Source organism: Ptychodera flava, chromosome 15 (genome assembly GCF_041260155.1).
Source record: "Ptychodera flava strain L36383 chromosome 15, AS_Pfla_20210202, whole genome shotgun sequence".
Lineage (NCBI taxonomy): Eukaryota > Metazoa > Hemichordata > Enteropneusta > Ptychoderidae > Ptychodera > Ptychodera flava.
The window spans coordinates 10,583,449-10,602,698 of record NC_091942.1 but is presented as its reverse complement, the minus strand read 5'-3'; the positions used below and the strand labels follow the sequence as shown (position 1 = coordinate 10,602,698).

At 39.7% G+C, this 19,250-nt stretch overlaps 2 protein-coding genes across 5 annotated transcripts; both read right to left on the bottom strand.

Annotated features, from left to right (window-relative positions):
- Positions 1-5,442: 5,442 nt before the first annotated feature.
- On the bottom strand, positions 5,443-7,431 carry LOC139151113 (uncharacterized). 3 transcript variants are annotated; one of them, XM_070723665.1, is made up of 3 exons: positions 6,821-7,431; positions 6,272-6,503; positions 5,443-5,741 (listed from the first exon to the last, which is right to left on the bottom strand). In XM_070723665.1, the coding sequence occupies exons 1-2, from the start codon at positions 7,360-7,362 to the stop codon at positions 6,311-6,313; spliced, it is 735 nt and encodes a 244-aa protein (XP_070579766.1). In that variant the 5' UTR covers positions 7,363-7,431; the 3' UTR covers positions 5,443-5,741; positions 6,272-6,310. The 3 variants fall into 3 exon arrangements, with proteins under 3 accessions (XP_070579766.1, XP_070579767.1, XP_070579765.1); XM_070723666.1 differs by having other exon boundaries at positions 5,443-5,738; XM_070723664.1 differs by having other exon boundaries at positions 5,443-6,503.
- A 1,620-nt stretch (positions 7,432-9,051) lies between these two features.
- On the bottom strand, positions 9,052-19,250 carry LOC139151112 (uncharacterized). 2 transcript variants are annotated; one of them, XR_011556344.1, is made up of 10 exons: positions 18,719-19,192; positions 16,916-16,968; positions 16,501-16,584; positions 15,664-15,771; positions 15,130-15,240; positions 14,341-14,455; positions 13,663-13,808; positions 12,279-12,474; positions 11,036-11,911; positions 9,052-10,631 (listed from the first exon to the last, which is right to left on the bottom strand). XR_011556344.1 is itself a non-coding variant. In XM_070723663.1 (10 exons), exons 1-10 carry the CDS (start codon positions 18,765-18,767, stop codon positions 10,378-10,380), a joined length of 1,245 nt encoding a protein of 414 aa, XP_070579764.1. In that variant the 5' UTR covers positions 18,768-19,250; the 3' UTR covers positions 9,052-10,377. The 2 variants fall into 2 exon arrangements, 1 of the variants encoding a protein (XP_070579764.1); XM_070723663.1 differs by having other exon boundaries at positions 11,783-11,911; positions 18,719-19,250.

Genomic DNA, 19,250 nt, shown 5'->3' with positions numbered 1-19,250 from the left:
TTTCTACTGTCAGACCTGCATCAATTTTTTTTTTCAAATGGAGTAGCAGTGCAAATTTTTTTTTATTGGTCATCAAGTTTGTAATGCGTTGTATATAAGGGAGCTGTCATTATTTACGGCCTGAAACTCCGAAATTTCGAGTGACCCCCCCTCGCCAACCATGATGAATTTGAGTAACCTCCCTCTCTAACTCTGAAATTTTGACTGATCCCCCACTTAGAAAAGTTAAATACCAATACACGAAATTGTAAAATTTACAAAATACAGCAACAGTAAAGTCTTTTTTTTAAGACCTTTCAAATCCTGATGTACCCTGCTAGACTATCATCAGTTATCTCATGATGGTTCAAAAAAGGTGAACACATCAAAATGAAATTCAAAGTCACAATAAAATAAAGATATAAAAGATCACGCAGTATCTAATCATATAGTATATTGTTTAATTTGGATGGATATTATGACAGGGTTTTCACTAGGATATCTGACCGGGCAGAATTTGAAAGTACCGTACACGGGGAGAACATGAAAGAGGCTTAGGGGGCCCGGGGGAAAGTGTCACAGGGGCTTTCCCCAAATTGCATGGAAATTTTTAAGATATTGATGTGTGCAATGGTGCAGTCTGGTGCAATCTGAGAGGTGTTTTTTAATTTTTTTACTAAGTGAAACTGTTAGAATACCCCAAGGGGCAGAGCACGAGAGGGGGTTTCCCCTCTCGTATTGGAAATTTTGAGAAATTGATGTGTTTAATAGTGCAATCTGAGAGGAGTTTCAGTTTATTTTGCACTCGTTTATTTTGCACTCAGTAAAACTGTTTGAAAATGACATTGAACACTGCAATATTTTTTTACATTTTATGCATGATCAGTTTTTGAGTCACAATATTCAACAACCAAGCAATGACAATACAATTGTGAAAAACAGTTCTGTTTGCCAGAGACTGAAGACAAATGAATATACAGGAACAGAAAATCTGTGATCTCCTTTTGTCATTTCTCCAGCTGCCAGCTTCTAATGAAAACCTGAATATGGTATGTTTGCGATCCGGTGTTTGTGGTCAGAAAAAACAAGGCTCACACATTGTATTTCATTATATTTGTTGTTCCTCAATTTTTATTGTCAAGGTACATCTTTCTGACAAATTTATATTGAGAAAAAATATATTTGTTTTAACACTTAGTTTATTGACTCCTGTCTTGTGTTTTAAATTTTCACAATTTACAGAAGTCAAATAGTCCCCTTATAGTGCCTATGCCATTGAGATATTGCAACAGAAATCCTGAAATATGATTTCTTGGGTTAGAAAAGGGAAGGAAAACATTGAGTGTACTGAGGTGTAAAGTAGACCTATGTAGTGCATGCTTATATCATAAGTGCTGGGAAAAGGAAACATAAGAACTGCTTGTGGTAAAACATTTGCGCCGCCTATGGCGGCGCCCCGGCAAAGAATACATGAGAATAAGGTTTCCAAAGTTTGCTTATTTCTGGTGCATTGTGACAATTTTTTTTTCTCTTCTGTCTGTTATGACAATTTTTTTTTCTCAGGCCATGACAGGATCAATTTTTTTTCTTCTCTCTCACCTGGTGACAATTTTTTTTTTCTCAAAATCCTCCATATCCCCCATAGAAATCAAATGGTTCTCCCCTTACTATATGGCGTCTGATACGGATATGGTCCCATCACATAGAGAGATGAAAGTGGGCTTTGTGTAAGTTCAAAAGCACAGCTTAGCTCATCGTGCATCTAGACAAGTTGAGCGTGCTCAAAATAGGAGATCGATCACGATTTTGGGTGAAAAAAACCGATTGTTTTCGGTGGAGAAACTGCGCGTTGCAACCAGTGGTTGGTTTTGCCTATGACGGTCAGCAGGGCTGTGGTGGGAAACTGATTGTTTGTCATATGGTTGGTGAATATTTCCCATTTTATGTACCGATGCAAGCTGCCTAAATTGATGAATTCTTGTTAATTAATCATAGTGTAAAGACCCACAATACAGTTGTTAACAATCGATATCACAGATATGATTTTTATATTATCTTATATCTCGAATTACTTTACGATGCCAAACTTCAGTGAAAGAAAAAATATGATAAACAGAACAAAAAGTTATAAAATAAAAAAGTTACTTCATTTACTGGCCACGATTATACCCTTCAGATCTCCCCTCCCCCCTCCCCTCTTGGCCAAAGAATCATAGTATATCTGATGCAGACTAAAATAAAAATGTGTTTCAGAAAGTAACTTTTGACGGATTTTTTTTCCTTTTACCTAAGTGCGTCATCTGTTTTTCTCAAGTTTCTCTGGCTTATTTTTTTTATTGAAATTTGTGGGGAATTTTTTTTTTCGAAAATTGTCCACTCCCCAATGGTCCACCCCTTGCCGGCTAAAGGCCTCCCACCACAGCCCTGCTGACCGCATAGGCAAAACCAACCACTGGTTGCAACGCGCAGTTTCTCCACCGAAAACATTGGGTTTTTTTCACCCAAAATCGTGATCGATCTCCTATTTTGAGCACGCTCAACTTGTCTAGATGCACGGTGAGCTAAGCTGTGCTTTTGAACTTACACAAAGCCCACTTTCATCTCTACGATGGGACCATATCCGTATCAGATGCCATATAGTAAATCTCGGTTTTTCACGATAAGCCTCCCACGCACGCGCACGGTGCACCATAGACAAAACTGCTGATTGCAGCGCGCAGTTTCTTTTCCAAAAACAGCCAATTTTTAATTTAAAATCGTGATCGATCCTAGTTTTCGAGCACGCTCATCTTGTTTACATACACAATTTGTTAAGCTGCGTTTTTAGACTTGTGCAAAGTTCGCATTTCTCTCTCTGTGCGAGGCGACCATTTCGCGTCCGCCATTTTGAATCTTGTTCGATAGCCAGTAACAATGCCCTGCTCCGCAGAGCTAGGTTTAGAATGGGATTGTGAAATAGGATTTGGAACGGCATGATGTGTTGTCAAATGAAATTCGAAAGAGCATGTTGAGTTGTGAAATAGGATTTGCAATGGCATGTTGTGTTGTGAAATGAAATTCGAAAGAGCATGTTGAATTGTGAAATAGAAAATGGAATAGCATACACAGTTGTGGAATAGGATACGGAGTAGTGGAATAGCATGTTGAGTAGTGAAATAGGATTTGCAATGGCATGTTGTGTTGTGAAATGAAATTTGAAAGAGCATGTTGAATTGTGAAATAGGATTTGCAATGGCATGTTGTGTTGTGAAATGAAATTCGAAAGAGCATGTTGAGTAGTGAAATAGGATTTGCAATGGCATGTTGTGTTGTGAAATGAAATTCGAAAGAGCATGTTGAATTGTGAAATAGAAAATGGAATAGCATACACAGTTGTGGAATAGGATACGGAGTAGTGGAATAGCATGTTGAGTAGTGAAATAGGATTTGCAATGGCATGTTGTGTTGTGAAATGAAATTCGAAAGAGCATGTTGAATTGTGAAATAGAAAATGGAATAGCATACACAGTTGTGGAATAGGATACGGAGTAGTGGAATAGCATGTTGAGTAGTGAAATAGAAAACGGAGTTGCATGTCAAGTTGTAAAATCAAAGTAGTAATTTTGGCATGGATTGGACACCATATACATATCATTTACCGATTATGTGTTTGCTGAGAGCATTTTATCTGAAACTCGGAACTGTTTGTAGTTATGCTCTTTTCATTTTCCTTTTTATATTTTTTTGAAAATTTTATATTCCAAGGTGGTTCACGAAATACAGTCATCGTTTCTTTGTTCCTTTAACATGCCTTCGGCCGGGGGAATAGTGTAGGTCGATCGGTTGGGAACATTTTTAGTTTTCAGTTTTGTGTCAACCATCAAAGGAACAGCGAAATTTGGCAAAAAACATAGGTGGTTTTTAAAAAAATGTGAAAAAAGTTCAGGGTTGGAGGAGTTCAAGAGCGTAAGTCGGGTTACCAGAAACATATGTAATATTTTTTTATTCGGCCCTAGCTGTCACGACGTTTGATGATTCTACAGTGTGATTGGTCTTATACAGAGGCTATAGACAAAATGCAAGTGTTAGCTTTTCGGCTGGTTTTGAACCCGAAACATGCTCTCAAGTACACATTTGCTCATCGATGTCTTAATCAATACAGGGAGGTAGTAGCGACATCTACATTGTACAACCTCCATGATAAATACATTCTGAGTAACTCTTGAGCCGTCCGCCATAGTCTGGTATTGCATGACACACTGAACGCGTCACTGTGCAGTGATAATGGACGTTTTGCAAGCCAATGGGCCATCTGAGGTGTCGTTGCTAAGGTAACTCAACGGCACAGAAAACAAAACCTTAAAACTCAAAAAAGACAATGACTGCAGATGGGCACACATACCTATTTGTGCCTGTAGACGAAGGTATAATGCGACACTGAAAAAAATTCCGATTTTGTTAGCTGCTTGTGTACTAACAAAAGCTAGTAGATCTTAATTTGAATGGCCAGCATACTATGCATCATTCATCTAGAGGGTGTAGGCTGGTTTACATCACGACTGTTCATTTCCAACTAGAAAAGCTGAGTTGAAGGGATCCCATCAAAGCCCGCCAAAATGGTTCTTTCTAAGACTTTCTTCGTCAGACAAGTTTCAAATGTAAGACGTCATCGTTGAATGTTGATCAGAGGTTCCCATTATTTCCTTACTGTGATACTTCCAATCATACTTAAACATACTCAGTCCGGGAGATCGCAAATAACAGCAATATTCATAAGAGAAACACATTTATTTCTTTTATCGGTAAGATAACAGTCTCTGTAAATATAAACATTTATAGCAAAGTGTCTCATTTGAAAAACAACGTTAACACCGAGAGAAAGAGAAACAACTTTTCTAGTTGTAATGACAGCAATATGTGTGTGATATGATCGCTGTTTCACGCCATGTCATTCGAATTTTGATATTGACCAGGGAGGGATATCGGTTGGTGAGGTATCTCAACAATAGTGAGGCCTCCATACTTACTTGCTCTGAGTCATCGGAAGACTAGTGCTGTTTCAGATTTATTTGCCAATTTTATACAACTTTTAGAAATTCGTAGACGGATTTTTATAGGTGAACCATGATAGACCTTTATGTTCATTTTAATTTGGGCGCACCTTCATACCGAATTTTCAGGCAAAGGCAAAGTTTCGGTAGAGATGCCCAGCATTCAAAAAATAGACTCAGAAAAGTCTCTCTCTCTCTCTCTCTCTCTCTCTCTCTCTCTCTCTCTCTCCTCAATAGACTCAGAAAAGACTCTCTCTCCTCTCCTCTCTCTCTCTCCTCTCTCTCTCTCTCTCTTCTCAAATAGACTCAGAAAGACCTCTCTCTCTCTCTCTCTCTCTCTCTCTCTCTCTCTCTCTCTCTCTCTCTCTCTCTCTCAATAGACTGGGAAAAGACCGCGCGCGCTCGCATCTTTCTATCACATACACACAGGAGCACGCCATAATAATAATTATTTATTCATCACAAACTTCACCTTAACATGACAGATGAGCGGTCATACTTTGATATAAATCCATTTTTCTTTACAACTAACAAAGGAAATACGAAGTACACATCGAACGGAAGTGTAGAGTGCAAAGTAAGCGATGTGATTTTTCAAGCTGGTACACGTTTTTCATTTGACAAAAAATATGCATGGAGCAATACCACACAAATTGATGAGATAATTTTCGATAAATAGTCTGTCCTAAAATGTCCTGAAACTTTTGAAAGTTTGGCCTCTGCTACCAACTACTGTGAAAAAAACAAAGAGAGGATTTAGCCTTCTCAAATGTTGAAGTAAATTGGATTTCTTTTGTTTTTCAGTTCAGTTTTTGGACATGCCAAATATTAGTGCACTTTAAACAGGGAATGCAAATGTGAAGGAAATTATTGTTAATTTTACATCCAAAAAATATGCACCCTTTGAAGATGAGAATAGTGTAATTCCAGTATTTTCCAACATTCAATTCATATTTGACTTGTCCAAACTTATAACTAAGATATTTTAACATTTCGCACGTGGTAAAACCAAGTTCAGAGAGTAAGCTTATTTTGTATAACTTTCCAAAATGACAAATTTCTCAGATATCTGAGCATTGAAAGTTTATCACCAGAAAGCAGCACAGCTGTTAAGCGATATATTCAAACGACATGATTGCAATGTAAACAAACGGTGCGCATGTATTTAATGCCTATGGATATAATGTTTTTGATGTGAAATATTTGTTTTAAAAATATTAATTTCCGGTCGACAGAATCCGATACATAAAGCTATATCGTACTTGTACAAGCTGTCTGTCCTACATCGTCGATACGGTCATCTAGACATAATACATCACGCTTTCGTAACTTGGCGGTGGTCCGACATTTGCGTGTCGTTCACAGCCGACCGATGGAGCGGCTCCTGCCTGTTTGTCCCCGTCGTTGGTATTCGCGTCGTTGCTTTCGGATGGGGACGCTGACGCCCTGGGTGGTTCGATGTTGATAGAAGGTGGCGGTGGGTTTGGGAACGCTCTGTGGTAGAAAGGCAAAAAACCAAATGTACATTTGCACATCATGACGTGGTATATACTCTTGCTTGTAAATAGCGAGAATTTAGTAAAGCTAACAAATTCGTTCGCAACGACTACAAAATTTGCGATGCTTATACGGAAACGATGATGCCAATGTCGCGTTGTATTGAAACGCAAGCAATGAGCTCGCTTAGATAAAGAATATGCATGCAGCGGGCTAAAATGATGTATCGATTTGTAACTACAGGCCTTCTGTAAGGACATAATTACTACAAATACATACTGAAGTTTATTAGAAAGCGATATAAGTTTACTTGCCTTGGCGTTTGCTGTACAGAGTTCATGTTCGCCGACTGATGGACGACCGTCGGATACACCGGATACTGTGGTCCCGTTTGTGCCGTTGAACTCTGGCAATGGTGGATGGTGATGATCGGACCGACCGCAGAAACGCTGGTCCCGGCCGTCGTTTGAACCGTCACATGATGCGGCGGTTGGTTCACCGTCATCGCCACTGAAGTTTGTGCCGGAACCGCTGATGCTTGGGCTTGGCTGTTCATAATCCTCTGGCGGACTATGATGTTCCCGGCCACGGCACTGATCAGTATGCCTGCGCCGATAATGGTCATAGCCACCCCGAACCAACGCATACCTCCGAAGTACTGGGTCCAGAGGAGTATGCCGGTCACAAGGAAGACCGCGGCTACGGGGATCAAAGCTCCAGGATATCGCCTTATAAATGCGATAGGCCCTCCTTTACAGTTATTACCGATATGAACCTGGCTCGGTCTGTCCTTCTTCTCTTTCTTCTGCCTGTTCTGCATGTAGCGCTGGCGACGGGACCGTTCTCCGCTCCCCATGGTGAAATGGCGAGCCACTGGCGAAAGTCGTGTCCGCTATAACACCTCAAGTACTATATATTTCGTTGAGTTGGTATCTTTGATGCCAGTGATGACGTCAACGACGGAACAAAACAGCCGATCGATCTAACTCTCGGTAAACACAAATAAGGCGATCGCAGATCGATACAGCTGTGCTTCAAGTTGATAGCATCCCAGACAAAACAACGAGACATTTTGTGCAAATACACGCTATTGAATCAGAACAAGCAAGTTTCTACCTCTTTCTTGACGAAGACTAATTTCGATCTGCACTTACACATAAAGAATCACATTTTTTTTCAAGAATGTTTTTTCTCCATCATTGCTTATGCGTGGCGTTTTTCTGTTCAACCACCTGTTGGATTTCAGGCAAAGCAGGGTCACTCCACACGTTTTGTAGAGTGACCGTGAGTAAACATAGGTTTTTGTCCCAAGGTATTCATCGGAAGGAAAATTATATTCCAGCATTTGTTTACACGTAACATATAAGTTGACTCGAGCAGCGCGGGTATAGCTTTGTCACATCTCAAAGTAGCCAATTCATCACCACCTTATTTCAAGAAATTGTAACCAAAAGTGTTTTCAGTGTTTTAAGTTTAGCTATGACACCTGTGAAACTTTTGGGCAAAATAAAATTTGTAAAGGAAAAGTAAAAAGCTGTCCACAACTGCCCTCCCGCCATGGTTTAAAACGCTTCCCATTCCAACCACAGTTGCTCCTTCTCCCCTCTCCGCAACCGAAACTTTGCATTCTGTTCACTGTCAAATGGCGCCGCCTTCTCAGCCAACTCATAGAATAAAATAACTGTCCTCGCCATCGAACCACTTGCGAGCATGTTTTACGCGAACAGCTTCATCGACTGCCCCTGCTAACCCTTTTTGTCACCTTTAGAAAATATACTCCAGTCAATTTTTTTCAGATTTTTGTCAAAATTTTGATAACAAACTGTAACCAATGAAATGGGATGTCCATTTTTGCCAAAATTAAAACGAAAATTCAGAAAAATTCATAAAAATTGGCTAAATGTGGGAAAAATTACAGCACTCAGAGGGTTAAGTGAAAGTCAGTGTACACTGACTGAACGGCTTGATACAATCACAGAGAAGGCAGGAAAAACAAACAAACATACAAATAAATAAACGAAAAAATACAAACATACAAACAAGTATACATAATAAATGATAAACAAAAATACAGACAAACAAACAAACAAACATTACAATATCATGAATAAATAACAAACATACAAACAAATATATATATATATTTGTTTTTATGTTTGTTATTTATTCATGATATTGTGATGTTTGTTTGTTTGTCTATTTGTTCATGTTTGCCTGTGTTTTTGTTTATTATTACACGAGGAAGAGAAAGCCAGACAATGGACCCCAATGGCCCAACACTCCCGATGATAAAAGCAATTGCTCATCCTTAGATGTCTGTTTGTTATACATCTTAATGTAATTACATGTACATAAAGGAACTCAAAACACATCAAGCTAACCCAGTGTTGTTTCAGTGTCGTTCCAATACGGCTGTGGTACTTTACACTATTCAAAGTATGAGATCATATGGCTGTGATCTTATTCATAGAACGGATTTTTGGAAAACATTGAGGACCATATCTCTCATTATATTCTCATTACAAAGTGACTTCAGCAGACCATGTATGTATTATGTTATTTAATTCGAAGCAGCTGTAATTTCATTGGCAAGTAAGTGTACATGGCAAGGTACTTAGTGAGTTACTTTGTGAGTATTTGTCCCCGATTGATCCAAGCCTGGGTACTGACAGTGAGCAATTGAGTCTAAAAAATCAGACACGAAAATTTTGCAGTCCAAACAAATGCCCGAGTAACTTTAACTTTTGATAATTTTTTTGGTATTTTGTGAACCAACCATCATTTCATTTCTATATTTTCTACTCCCTCTAGCGTTATTGAAACATTCAGTGATGGATACTTCGTCAAATCCAGTCTTGTGATGTCAACAATAACAAGGCTGCTGACATGTACAGTTTATCGTCACGAGAAAAGTACTGGAAAATTTCGGGGGTAGACCAAGAAACCGGTTAATGTAGTGAAGATTGCAAACATTGCATTTACATTTAAGGAAATACGTCATCTATACACTCCAATCTTCGCACAGAAAACAACACAAAGATATAATGTTAAAATGCCAGTTGCGCGTACATATTAAATTAAATGGATACGGTAAGGAATGCATGTGTTACATAGCATCGATAAAATAAAATCGAAAGTGAAACACAATTTCGATTAAATAAAACGCTTTCGTTTTGCATGTCACTGAATAATATTACTAAGTGATATGGCATGCATCTTTTTCATTAACACGGTATTAAACAAAAGAGACGTCCAGCGTCATTTATGAGGGCGCTAGTTGTCCAACTGGAAAAGAAATTGAAATGGTTCTACAAACAAAGATAAGTTTGTAAATTGCTCTTACACATCAAAATATATCATCAGAGAAATTAAAGACTACAAATGCATCCTTTGCCAAACGAAGTTCTTGAAAGACCACATACTTTATCGAATGTAGGCACGTTGACGACCGCTAGACGCACTAGTTAAGCTCGGTTTTGAAACAGTAGGCCATAATTGCACCAGTGGTAAATTCTATTCGCTATAGTTATGACGTTTACGTATGTACATATTTTGATGGGACACACAGCAATGGCTTATCTTGAATAGTAACTTCTTCATTGTCAACTCGAAATGCTTGAAAGAACACTGGTAGTTAGCAAAATGGCTAGTGTTCAGAGAACTCCTCACAATACCATTGAAGGAGTTCGGAATAAGTTGAGTTGAAAAATCTTGACATCTACGACGTAGAGTTGACGTCGGCTGATCCTCTCTGGAGAAAGTGTGAAGCCTACTTTTTTTATTTCGGTCGTCCTTAGAAATTCTAGCAAAATGGTCAGCGCTGACAGCTTTCGGAGGAATGCTGATTAACTTTAGCGTTTGTTCTCCGTTTTCAAGTGAGGGTATAGTCTCCATCACCATACTCTCCGTCAGTGTCGACGGAATCTTCAGATCCTGAATGTTGGCCCAGCGAGAGCAATGGCTTCGCCTTGTAGCTTTTGAATTCCTCCGGTATGCTGGCTTCACGACGACAGTTCTTGCGACGTAAAACAGAGACTAGAACAAGGCACACGATTGTCAGCGTGAGAAACGCCACGACTGCCCAGCTCACGTTTGTCCAAAGAGAGACAACTGTCGTCGTAGTTTCTAGTGGGCAAAACAGAATATTTGACAATTCAGTAGATGAAGTTCAAAAAGTCAAGGTATTCAAAAGGTAAAATCACAGCTTCACTTGACCAAATATGTAATCAAAATAAATATATACTACAAAATTTAATTTTTTATATAAATTTAGGGTGCTTTCATAAAACCAGGCCACTGCATTTTTTCTGCAACTCCGCAATAATTTATTATAAAACCCAAGGTACAATTTGTAAATTTTGCTTTATCATACATGCATGAACTGTATATCTATTTGTTGATCACTGGCGATCCGCATCGTATGTACTGCTCTCGTTTTGTACTTTTTGGCCGGAGGCCAGTAGTACTGAAACAAAAATCTATCTCTACATCTATATCTATCATAGACTATGAAAAAGTAGACCCCCTACCTACTGATGTAACTTGGTTCGATGTTTTGCAACATTTTAATCTTAAATATCATACAGTCAATAAGCCTGGTTTTCTTGTGTCATTTCTGCCGCTGGCTGCGGCAGCCGGTGTCAGAAATGGGGGCAGGAAATCAGGCTGAAATCAGACAACAGTGAACTGATTTCGGCTTCTCAGATGCCAGGAAGCCTATCAAAATATGATAGAAGACATTTCACCAGCAAGTCCGTTCGAATCGACTGTAAACTCTGCGTAGCCAACGTCAATATCGAGAAGTGTTAACTGCTGCCGACAGAAGGTCGGGTTTAAATTTTCTTTGCTGTATGGCAGTGTTTGCTCCTCCTGCTTTGGGCACGCTCCCTCGACGGTGATTTTTATTATTTTAGTAGTGACAAAATACCGATTCGGTCAATGTCGATCAATGTCTCAAACATTTGATGAGAATTGATTTTACATTAAGGTAAAACTGTGACGTCATCAGGCATCGGCCCTCTCGTGAGGAAATTGTGCTGTACTCTTATGTGACAGTTTTTTTCTAGAAGAATGTCCGTCTACCTTGTCTTGTAAACCTTTTACATCCTGACGTGGTGCTGCCTCGATTTAAAAGCTTTGAGCAGCCAGTGTGTACCACATGACTATATATATTTCCTTGTCTTTGTGTTGCATATGTCTATTTATTCACGTGACTTCCCTCCGCATTCAGCCATTTCAGCTCAGATGAAATGACAGTGGTACTCGATGGTTCTTACCTATGGTACAGTCTGGTCCCCTGAAACCAGGGGCACAGTAGCATGCGCCGTTGAACGGATGACAAGTAGCGCCGTTTTGACAAACACACATGTTGTCGCAGTTTCCGCCAAACATACCGGGAGGGCAACCTTGACAAGGAAAATAATTCTGAATATATTATTGATATAAAAAAGTAATTAGCTTCAGTAACACCACTTTTATTAAAATACCTTGTACTTTATTCAAAGGACGATCGTGACAAGCATAATCTCAGCAAGAAAATACAGTAGAATTTATTGTATCAAATTGATATTTTGTGACTTCTTTTAAGAATCGACAGGAACGCAATCTTTGTATATCCACAGTACCTGTGGTATATCCAAGGTGATCTGCTGTCTGTAGACCCATGGATATGGGTCTATTTTTGTACATCCATGGTAGACCAGAAGGCAAACGTGCGCCCTTAACGGAAGGCGTTTGATCATCAACAATCTCTGTCATACTACAATTGCGTACCTGTCGGTATAAGATTCATGGAGAAGTTCGTCCGTCCGAAGACATGGGTGTCTATCTGGCATGACCAAGAAGGAACTTGTTCCGTTGTGACTTGGCCGAAGTCAAGTTCAAGTAAAGCCATCCTCTTGCCAGGACGGTTATATGCAAACCATGTCTCCGGTACGGCCGGGTCACTTGGTCTTTCCTCTTTAGGGTGCTGAAATCAATAATTCAGTTCGAATGTTTAAAAAGATGTCAGGAGCATTCGCTCCGTGTTCTCGCTACAATAAGAGTTTTGAGATGTCGACGTTCGACAACTCGCCACAAGTGTGGGGAAGGTTTTCCCTCGATGACGCACATGTTCATCATGATGCTATATGTATACATGTATGTATAGTTCTGTAAATCGCTGGCACCGACAGTTAATTTCATTTCTTACTCAGTATCTGCACTAATCATTGTGATGGAGATGGAAGACGTAAAAAACGAATGAATAAAAAAAGATACCGAATGCGTTCTTGAAATTCTTCCTGTTTTAACAACTGGCAACCCGACCCCCTCCCCCCATCACCTCTGAAGCATTTGTCACTTACAGCTAAATAATCGAGCGCGGGACTTTTTTTATCGGCTGTTTTTCAGTTTCTTCTTCTTTCTCAACACCGCAGTTGTCAAAGTTGATGGAATTATCTGAGAGGTGAAATCTTTAAGTAACGCGTCAAATTGTTGACAACATTTTTCGTCAATGGTTGTGACAAATACCCGGTGGTGGCAGTCCCCGGGTTGGTGGGTACCCATGCGCGTTACCGAATTCACGGAAAAGGGGGTGTTTTTCTTCAGTCATCTCGGAGATTCTAGGTCCGTGAAATCGAGAAAAAGGGGTACTTTTTCAGAGTAACCTCCGAGATTAGGGGTAGTCCTGACAATGTGAAGAATAAGCAAAGAATCCTAGAAACACGAGGGACAGTAGATGATGGGAGGTGTATTGTCACACAGGAGCCAGCAGAGAACTCCAGATCCAAACGGATAAGGAAGATGATTGTGTATGAATGTGACTAAAATCAGGTGAGGACAAACATTTGTGATGTATGTACATGTATACAAAGTCAACCTCCAGGGTCAACCCTGGAAGTCAACATACTAACCTCCTAGATTTCGAAAATAAGGGTATGTTTTTTACAGCTAATTTCTCCCAGATTTGCCACAAATAGGGGGTGTTTTTCTCAGAAATATTCTAGGAAAGGGGGTACTTTTCAAACTTGGGTAACAAGCATGGGTACCCACCAACCCGGGGACTGCAACCGCCGGGGACAAATACAACTACGTCACTGGAGATTTCGAGCGTCATATAGCTATTGTGCATCACCGGTACGGCGGAGGCCGGGAAACAGCGCCCTCACTAACTTACCGAGTAAATTTTAAGTTGAGGTTCTTCTGATTGACTTCCCGGCTTACAAACCAAGTCAGCCTCGGGATCGAATTCTTCCAATCGCCTTCCAATGTCGATGAAGGAGTTGTTGGCGAACGTGCGGAAAAAGAAGGCGCGAACTTCACCTGTAAATAAAACACGCCATACTTGAAGTTGGCGAATTCTGCCCGATGGAAAAGACAAAATTGAGACGCGCTACATGTGATCTTGGTGATACGTTCAGAGGTGACCAAGCGTAGAATTGAGCAAAGGGTCAGGAGAATAGATGAGAGAGGGAGGTGACTGTCCGGAAAAAAAGAAGAACGCACGCATTGGTCAATGTAACGACGTAAAGACATTGTATTTGTAGGTACCATTCGTTCCATGTGGTACTTCTCTCTTGTGGACTTCCGAAGAATGCAAACAAATCGTAACTGCTTTACTGTCGACCACATATACGTCATTTTTGCTCCTAGATCATCTTTCAAGTTTGTCTTTAAGGCGTGACTAACACTTTGTTCAGTTAAGTACCATAGTCTGCAACGATGTGGTCATATTGGGTTGGTTTATTGTTAAATAGCCGGAGAAAGGGGGTTATTTTTTCTAAACGGGAAGTTTTTTCCAGGAACAGGATCAGAAAAATATTCAAGAGTGAAAAGGACCGTCATAAATACTTACACCTGTCATTGTTGATATTGAACGAAACTCTATTTGCACTGGCCACTTCTGAAAGTGTGTGCTCGCCGCCATAGAATGGTATGTCGACGTATCCTTTGATGTCAAAAGACCAGGGCTGTCAACAAATTACAATATATAGAGAGTTTTCAATAAGCCACTGTGGCTGAAAGGCAACAGCAGATTCTGTTATTTTCGAATATATGTGCATAAGCTTTTCAATGTGAATTCACTTTCGGATAATTTTTGTCGAAGCGATACACAGATCTACCCTGACACTGCATTTCTACAGCATTCGAATCCTTCCACAAGCAAGTACAAAATCAAGCTTGGCCGTAGATATTTGAAAAATAGAGTGTCTTCAGGAAGCTACCATGGCTGACTGGGAACAACAGATTCCACTATTTTCGAAATAAACTTGCATAAGCTATTTTCAATGTGAATTCATTTTCGGATTCACTGTGTCGAAGCAATAAACCTACGTAGACTCACACTGCATTTCTACAGCATTCGAACGCTTCCAAAATCGATAACAAAATCAAGCTTGACCGTAAATATTTGAATAAAAGACGCAAAATACCTAAATTTTTGTGATAGATGCGAGTCAAGGCGGCCTTGGAAATGTAGGTTTACCTTTTATATCCGCAAACTTAACACGGAGAATAATCTTGAAATTTTATCTAAGGGATTGAAATCAATCCACACGCTTCAGGCTGACCAGAGGAGAAATGTAAGACTTTTAAAAGTAAGTAAAACTTTCCCACTCTGCCTCGATATCTTACAGTGACTTACAGAAGCCGTTTTGTTCTTGACTGTATCTGAGCAGCTGTGGTTGAACTCTGGTGGCCAGCCATCGACATCCTGAACGTCAATATGCACGTCTTGAATGTACACCTCGGCATCCTGTGCGGAAAGGACGACAAGACGATGAAGCTGAATGTCTTTGGTAAATCTTATGCAAATGTGTGGTTTTTGGTTAATGAATATGTATGAGCGCTCGATGGAGAGAACATTAGTAGTCTGAGTCTTTGCAGTGTCGATCGAAAAAAGTAAAATGTCTATGTAGTGACACGTCATCTGATACATAATTTCGCACCAGTAAAAAAGAAACAAGAAAATGTTGTATGTCTACATTAGTCCAATTATCAAATCGCACAGAGTTCATCCCCAACCAGGTATTCAAATTATGATCAAAGAATGTCAATACGAGCGCAAAATCACGTGAACAACTGTCGACACGCAATAATTCTGTATTTCAGCCCATGTGAGCGACACGACAAAGAGTAATATTTGTATGACACACGAGTATAAAGGTCGATAACTTACCGTTGTGAGCTGAAGTGAATAGGAACTACCAACATTTTTGTAATCCAATAGCTTGTTGACGACAATTGCCCAACTATTGTCGATATATTGGAGCACGAAGCGGTCATTCTAAAATAGATTGAATTCGTAAAGTTTTTTTTTCGAGAATACGATTTTAGAAATAGTTATATATATAAGACTATGCCTACCACAAACAAGAAACTAAGTTTGTCATTTACTATTCCCGTCTTCTCTGACATCGGTACTTCCTCTTTTAAAGAAATACAATGTCATTTGGATTTTATATTTACGTTCTGATTTTATATTCACGATGTACACGTTCTCTTTGGGGGATGACTAATCTTTTTTGAAGCAAATCTCTGCGTGAGAACATATGCCAACGGAGGGTCAGGGTTCAAGAGATTGACATACCTCTACGTCATCATGAAGTTTTGTCGATTTAAGGTAGAATGCGCCTCGGGGACATATATTCGGACTCTCAAATTATACAATTCAATTCTGATCTACCGCTTTTTGAGATTCATTTTAAATGTGTTAGAGTAAGTAAAATTTTCACCGTCTTTTTTATCTAACAGATAGAGTTAACACAGGCCCGGAGATGACGGTTATTTTGAATTTCAAATATCGTTTGTTTCCCCAGTACCTAACGTTTTGAACGTACCCTGATTTTGATTTTTGTTTTGGTAAGATCTTTAGTAAGAGGATGGGAACGTTTGGACAGAAGTTTAAGCTGTTCACTTCCGAGGCGCATACTACCTTAAAACTCTGTGGACAGTCTCGACTCGGCGTTGTGTCATGTAATGTCTTTCATAATGATATTCAAGCCACTTGACCTACCTCATTGCCGCCAAACAAAGTTACGTTTGCATCTGGTTTGATAAATGGTGACAATTTACAGACGGTTTCGTTGATGTACAGACTCTGTAAAATTCATAAAAATGAAACATGTAGTCGTCAAGTGGATGTAACTTTAGAAACTTAGGTTCATCGTCGTTTCTTCAGTTGAGGGGCATGACTGGATAATAAACGGCAAAAGCCGACGGCGTGGAGTAGCCATGTTCGATAATCCACTCTCTCCGAATGCGCTCCATGCAATGGAGGTGACTGCGCATGCGTGAAACCGTCAAAAGTTCAGGTTCGTCCCTACAAACGTAATCGTCTTTAAAAGACATCTGATTTCACCCATTGTCCTTTTATAGAGTGTAACTTTTAGCGGTGTATTTGCTTTCAGCTAACGCAGTCAATAACTTACCTCTTTAATAGAAACTGCTCGTCCATCTCCAGGACAATAGGTCATGAGGTCGCCTGGAAAAGTGACAATCATCGAAAAAATGCAAAAATAACGAAATCATCGGTAAGTGCTAAACAACGTGATCTATTATTTTAGTTTATTCATGATGCAAAGACTGTCCCAAAACTCCTGTATCAATATGTAGCAAATTTCTCGATTCATTCCTGCATTAATATTCTAGAAGCTAAAACTCGGCGAACTTCAACATGACTAAAATAGTGCAAAATATGCGAACAGTCGTGATCATTGATTTTGGAAATACGGATATACCGAATGTATCAGAGTAAAAACTTACCATTCAGTTGACAACGAAAGTAATGGAAAGTACAATACATGTACAGGGAATAGCCTTTCCAAAGATAAAAAATTTAAGGTAGTATGCGTGTCAAAAGTGAATTATGAAGGATTTGAACTTTTGCGCAACTTACTTTAATGAAAATTTCAACCATTCTCTCTCTCTCCTCTCTCTCTCTCTCTCTCTCTCTCTCTCTCTCTCCCAATCAATTAATCAATCAATCAATCAATCAATCAATCAATCAATCAATCAATCAATCAATCAATTAATCAAGCATAAAAATTAGGGGATGGGATCACCATACGGAGTTTGGAGCTAATGAAACAAATGACCTGAAATTTACCGATGTTTCAAATCAAAATGGCCGCCATTTCTGTGTTAACTCTGTGGTGACAAATACGTTTTCGATTTTCAAACACTAAGATGACAAGAGTTTTCTTACTTCAAGAGCTTTAAATGACCACCCCTCCCATAAGTGGTACACCAGAAAAGTATTTGAAAAATTTGCGAGTCAGAATGTATGTCCGGGGTGTATTTTACCTTAAAACTGTGTTCCTTTTCAACAAAAATATGATTCATGACCAAATTTTACAGTAAGTAATTGGAAATAAAATGGATCCGTTCTAACTCAGTATCAACGTCTGAGAACACTGGTCTTCTTGCAGACACTTATCAGTGCGTGACGCTAAACAATATGCGTAATATATGCAGAGGAGTGCAACCCATGATAGGTCTTGAGCGAGAGCATACAGCAACATGGACATTAGTACTAGTTTGTGCGCTGTTCCTTTTGTGTCAGCCTTAATGTGAGATCCTATGAAACTCGTGTATTGCATATGTTTGTCGAAACTTGAAGCCTGACACGCTGATTAGCTGATTCAGAAATAACTTTGAAAAAAAAATCTCGTGATTCAATATCAGGAAGTAGTTTTACGGGTAAACACAGTTACTTCCTTAAATACTCGAGTATAGCAAACACTCGCACGATCTAAAATGGCGGTGTACTGTCAGTTCATTTTAGTTACGTTCCTTTCAACTTTCCAAAATCTAAGAAAAACAAGCTTTGTTGAGCTGAAAAACGGTCGTCTCATCTGAATAACGCGGCAAACATTTATGTATTGAAACCACAATTGCCTGACCCAATGAGGGGGCGAGCTGTTCAACAGGAGTGTGAAAGACATTTCGTGTTTTGGAAAATTAATGTTTTACAAGCTAGGTGTGATATTAAATTGCACACCGGGGGGGGGGGGGGGGTCCGGTCCAGGAGCTGGTCTCCAAGCTATTAAAGATTTCCCCTAGGGAAAAAGTTTCGATAGCACAAGTACTTTTGAACATTGAAATATCAAATTACGCTGTCACAACATTTATGCATACTGGGTTTTTTCTGCTCCACTCAACTCCACTCACTTCCCCTTTCCGAATATCAGTTGGATCTGTCAATCTAAAACAACGCATAACAGATGACCTACCACATAGAAAGGTGGCCCGCAACAAGGTGAGGTACAGCAGAAGTTTCATGGCCGACGTCGAGTTCAAGGTGCCGAAGACTTGAAATTGAATTGCCCGGTGTAAAAAGACGATATGCTAGCTGCCTGGAATGTGATGAAATGCAATCATGGGGGTCCTGACGTTCTGGTACGTGGGCCGTAAAGCAGTCATTAGGGCGTTCAGAATGGGAAAACACGGATCTAAATATAGCGACCTTACGTCACCACCAGATTGACCTGAACTTGCTTCTTTCACTCGGTTTCGAAATGGTGTCACCCTGTTGATAAAACTGTGTGTCGTATTCAATAGATGTACCTTGCTTTTCCCTGCATGTCCAGCTGAGAGACTGCCTGACACAAGTATAAAGACAAGAAAGCCGTTCCGTCAAAATTAAAACAAATGCTGACAACGTGTATCTGCGGTATGACCCGTTGTAGGACGCCTACATTTTCAAAAGAGTTGAGACTCAAAAGGGGCCTTTGAAATCGGCTGACATGCGTGCAAGCGACCTGA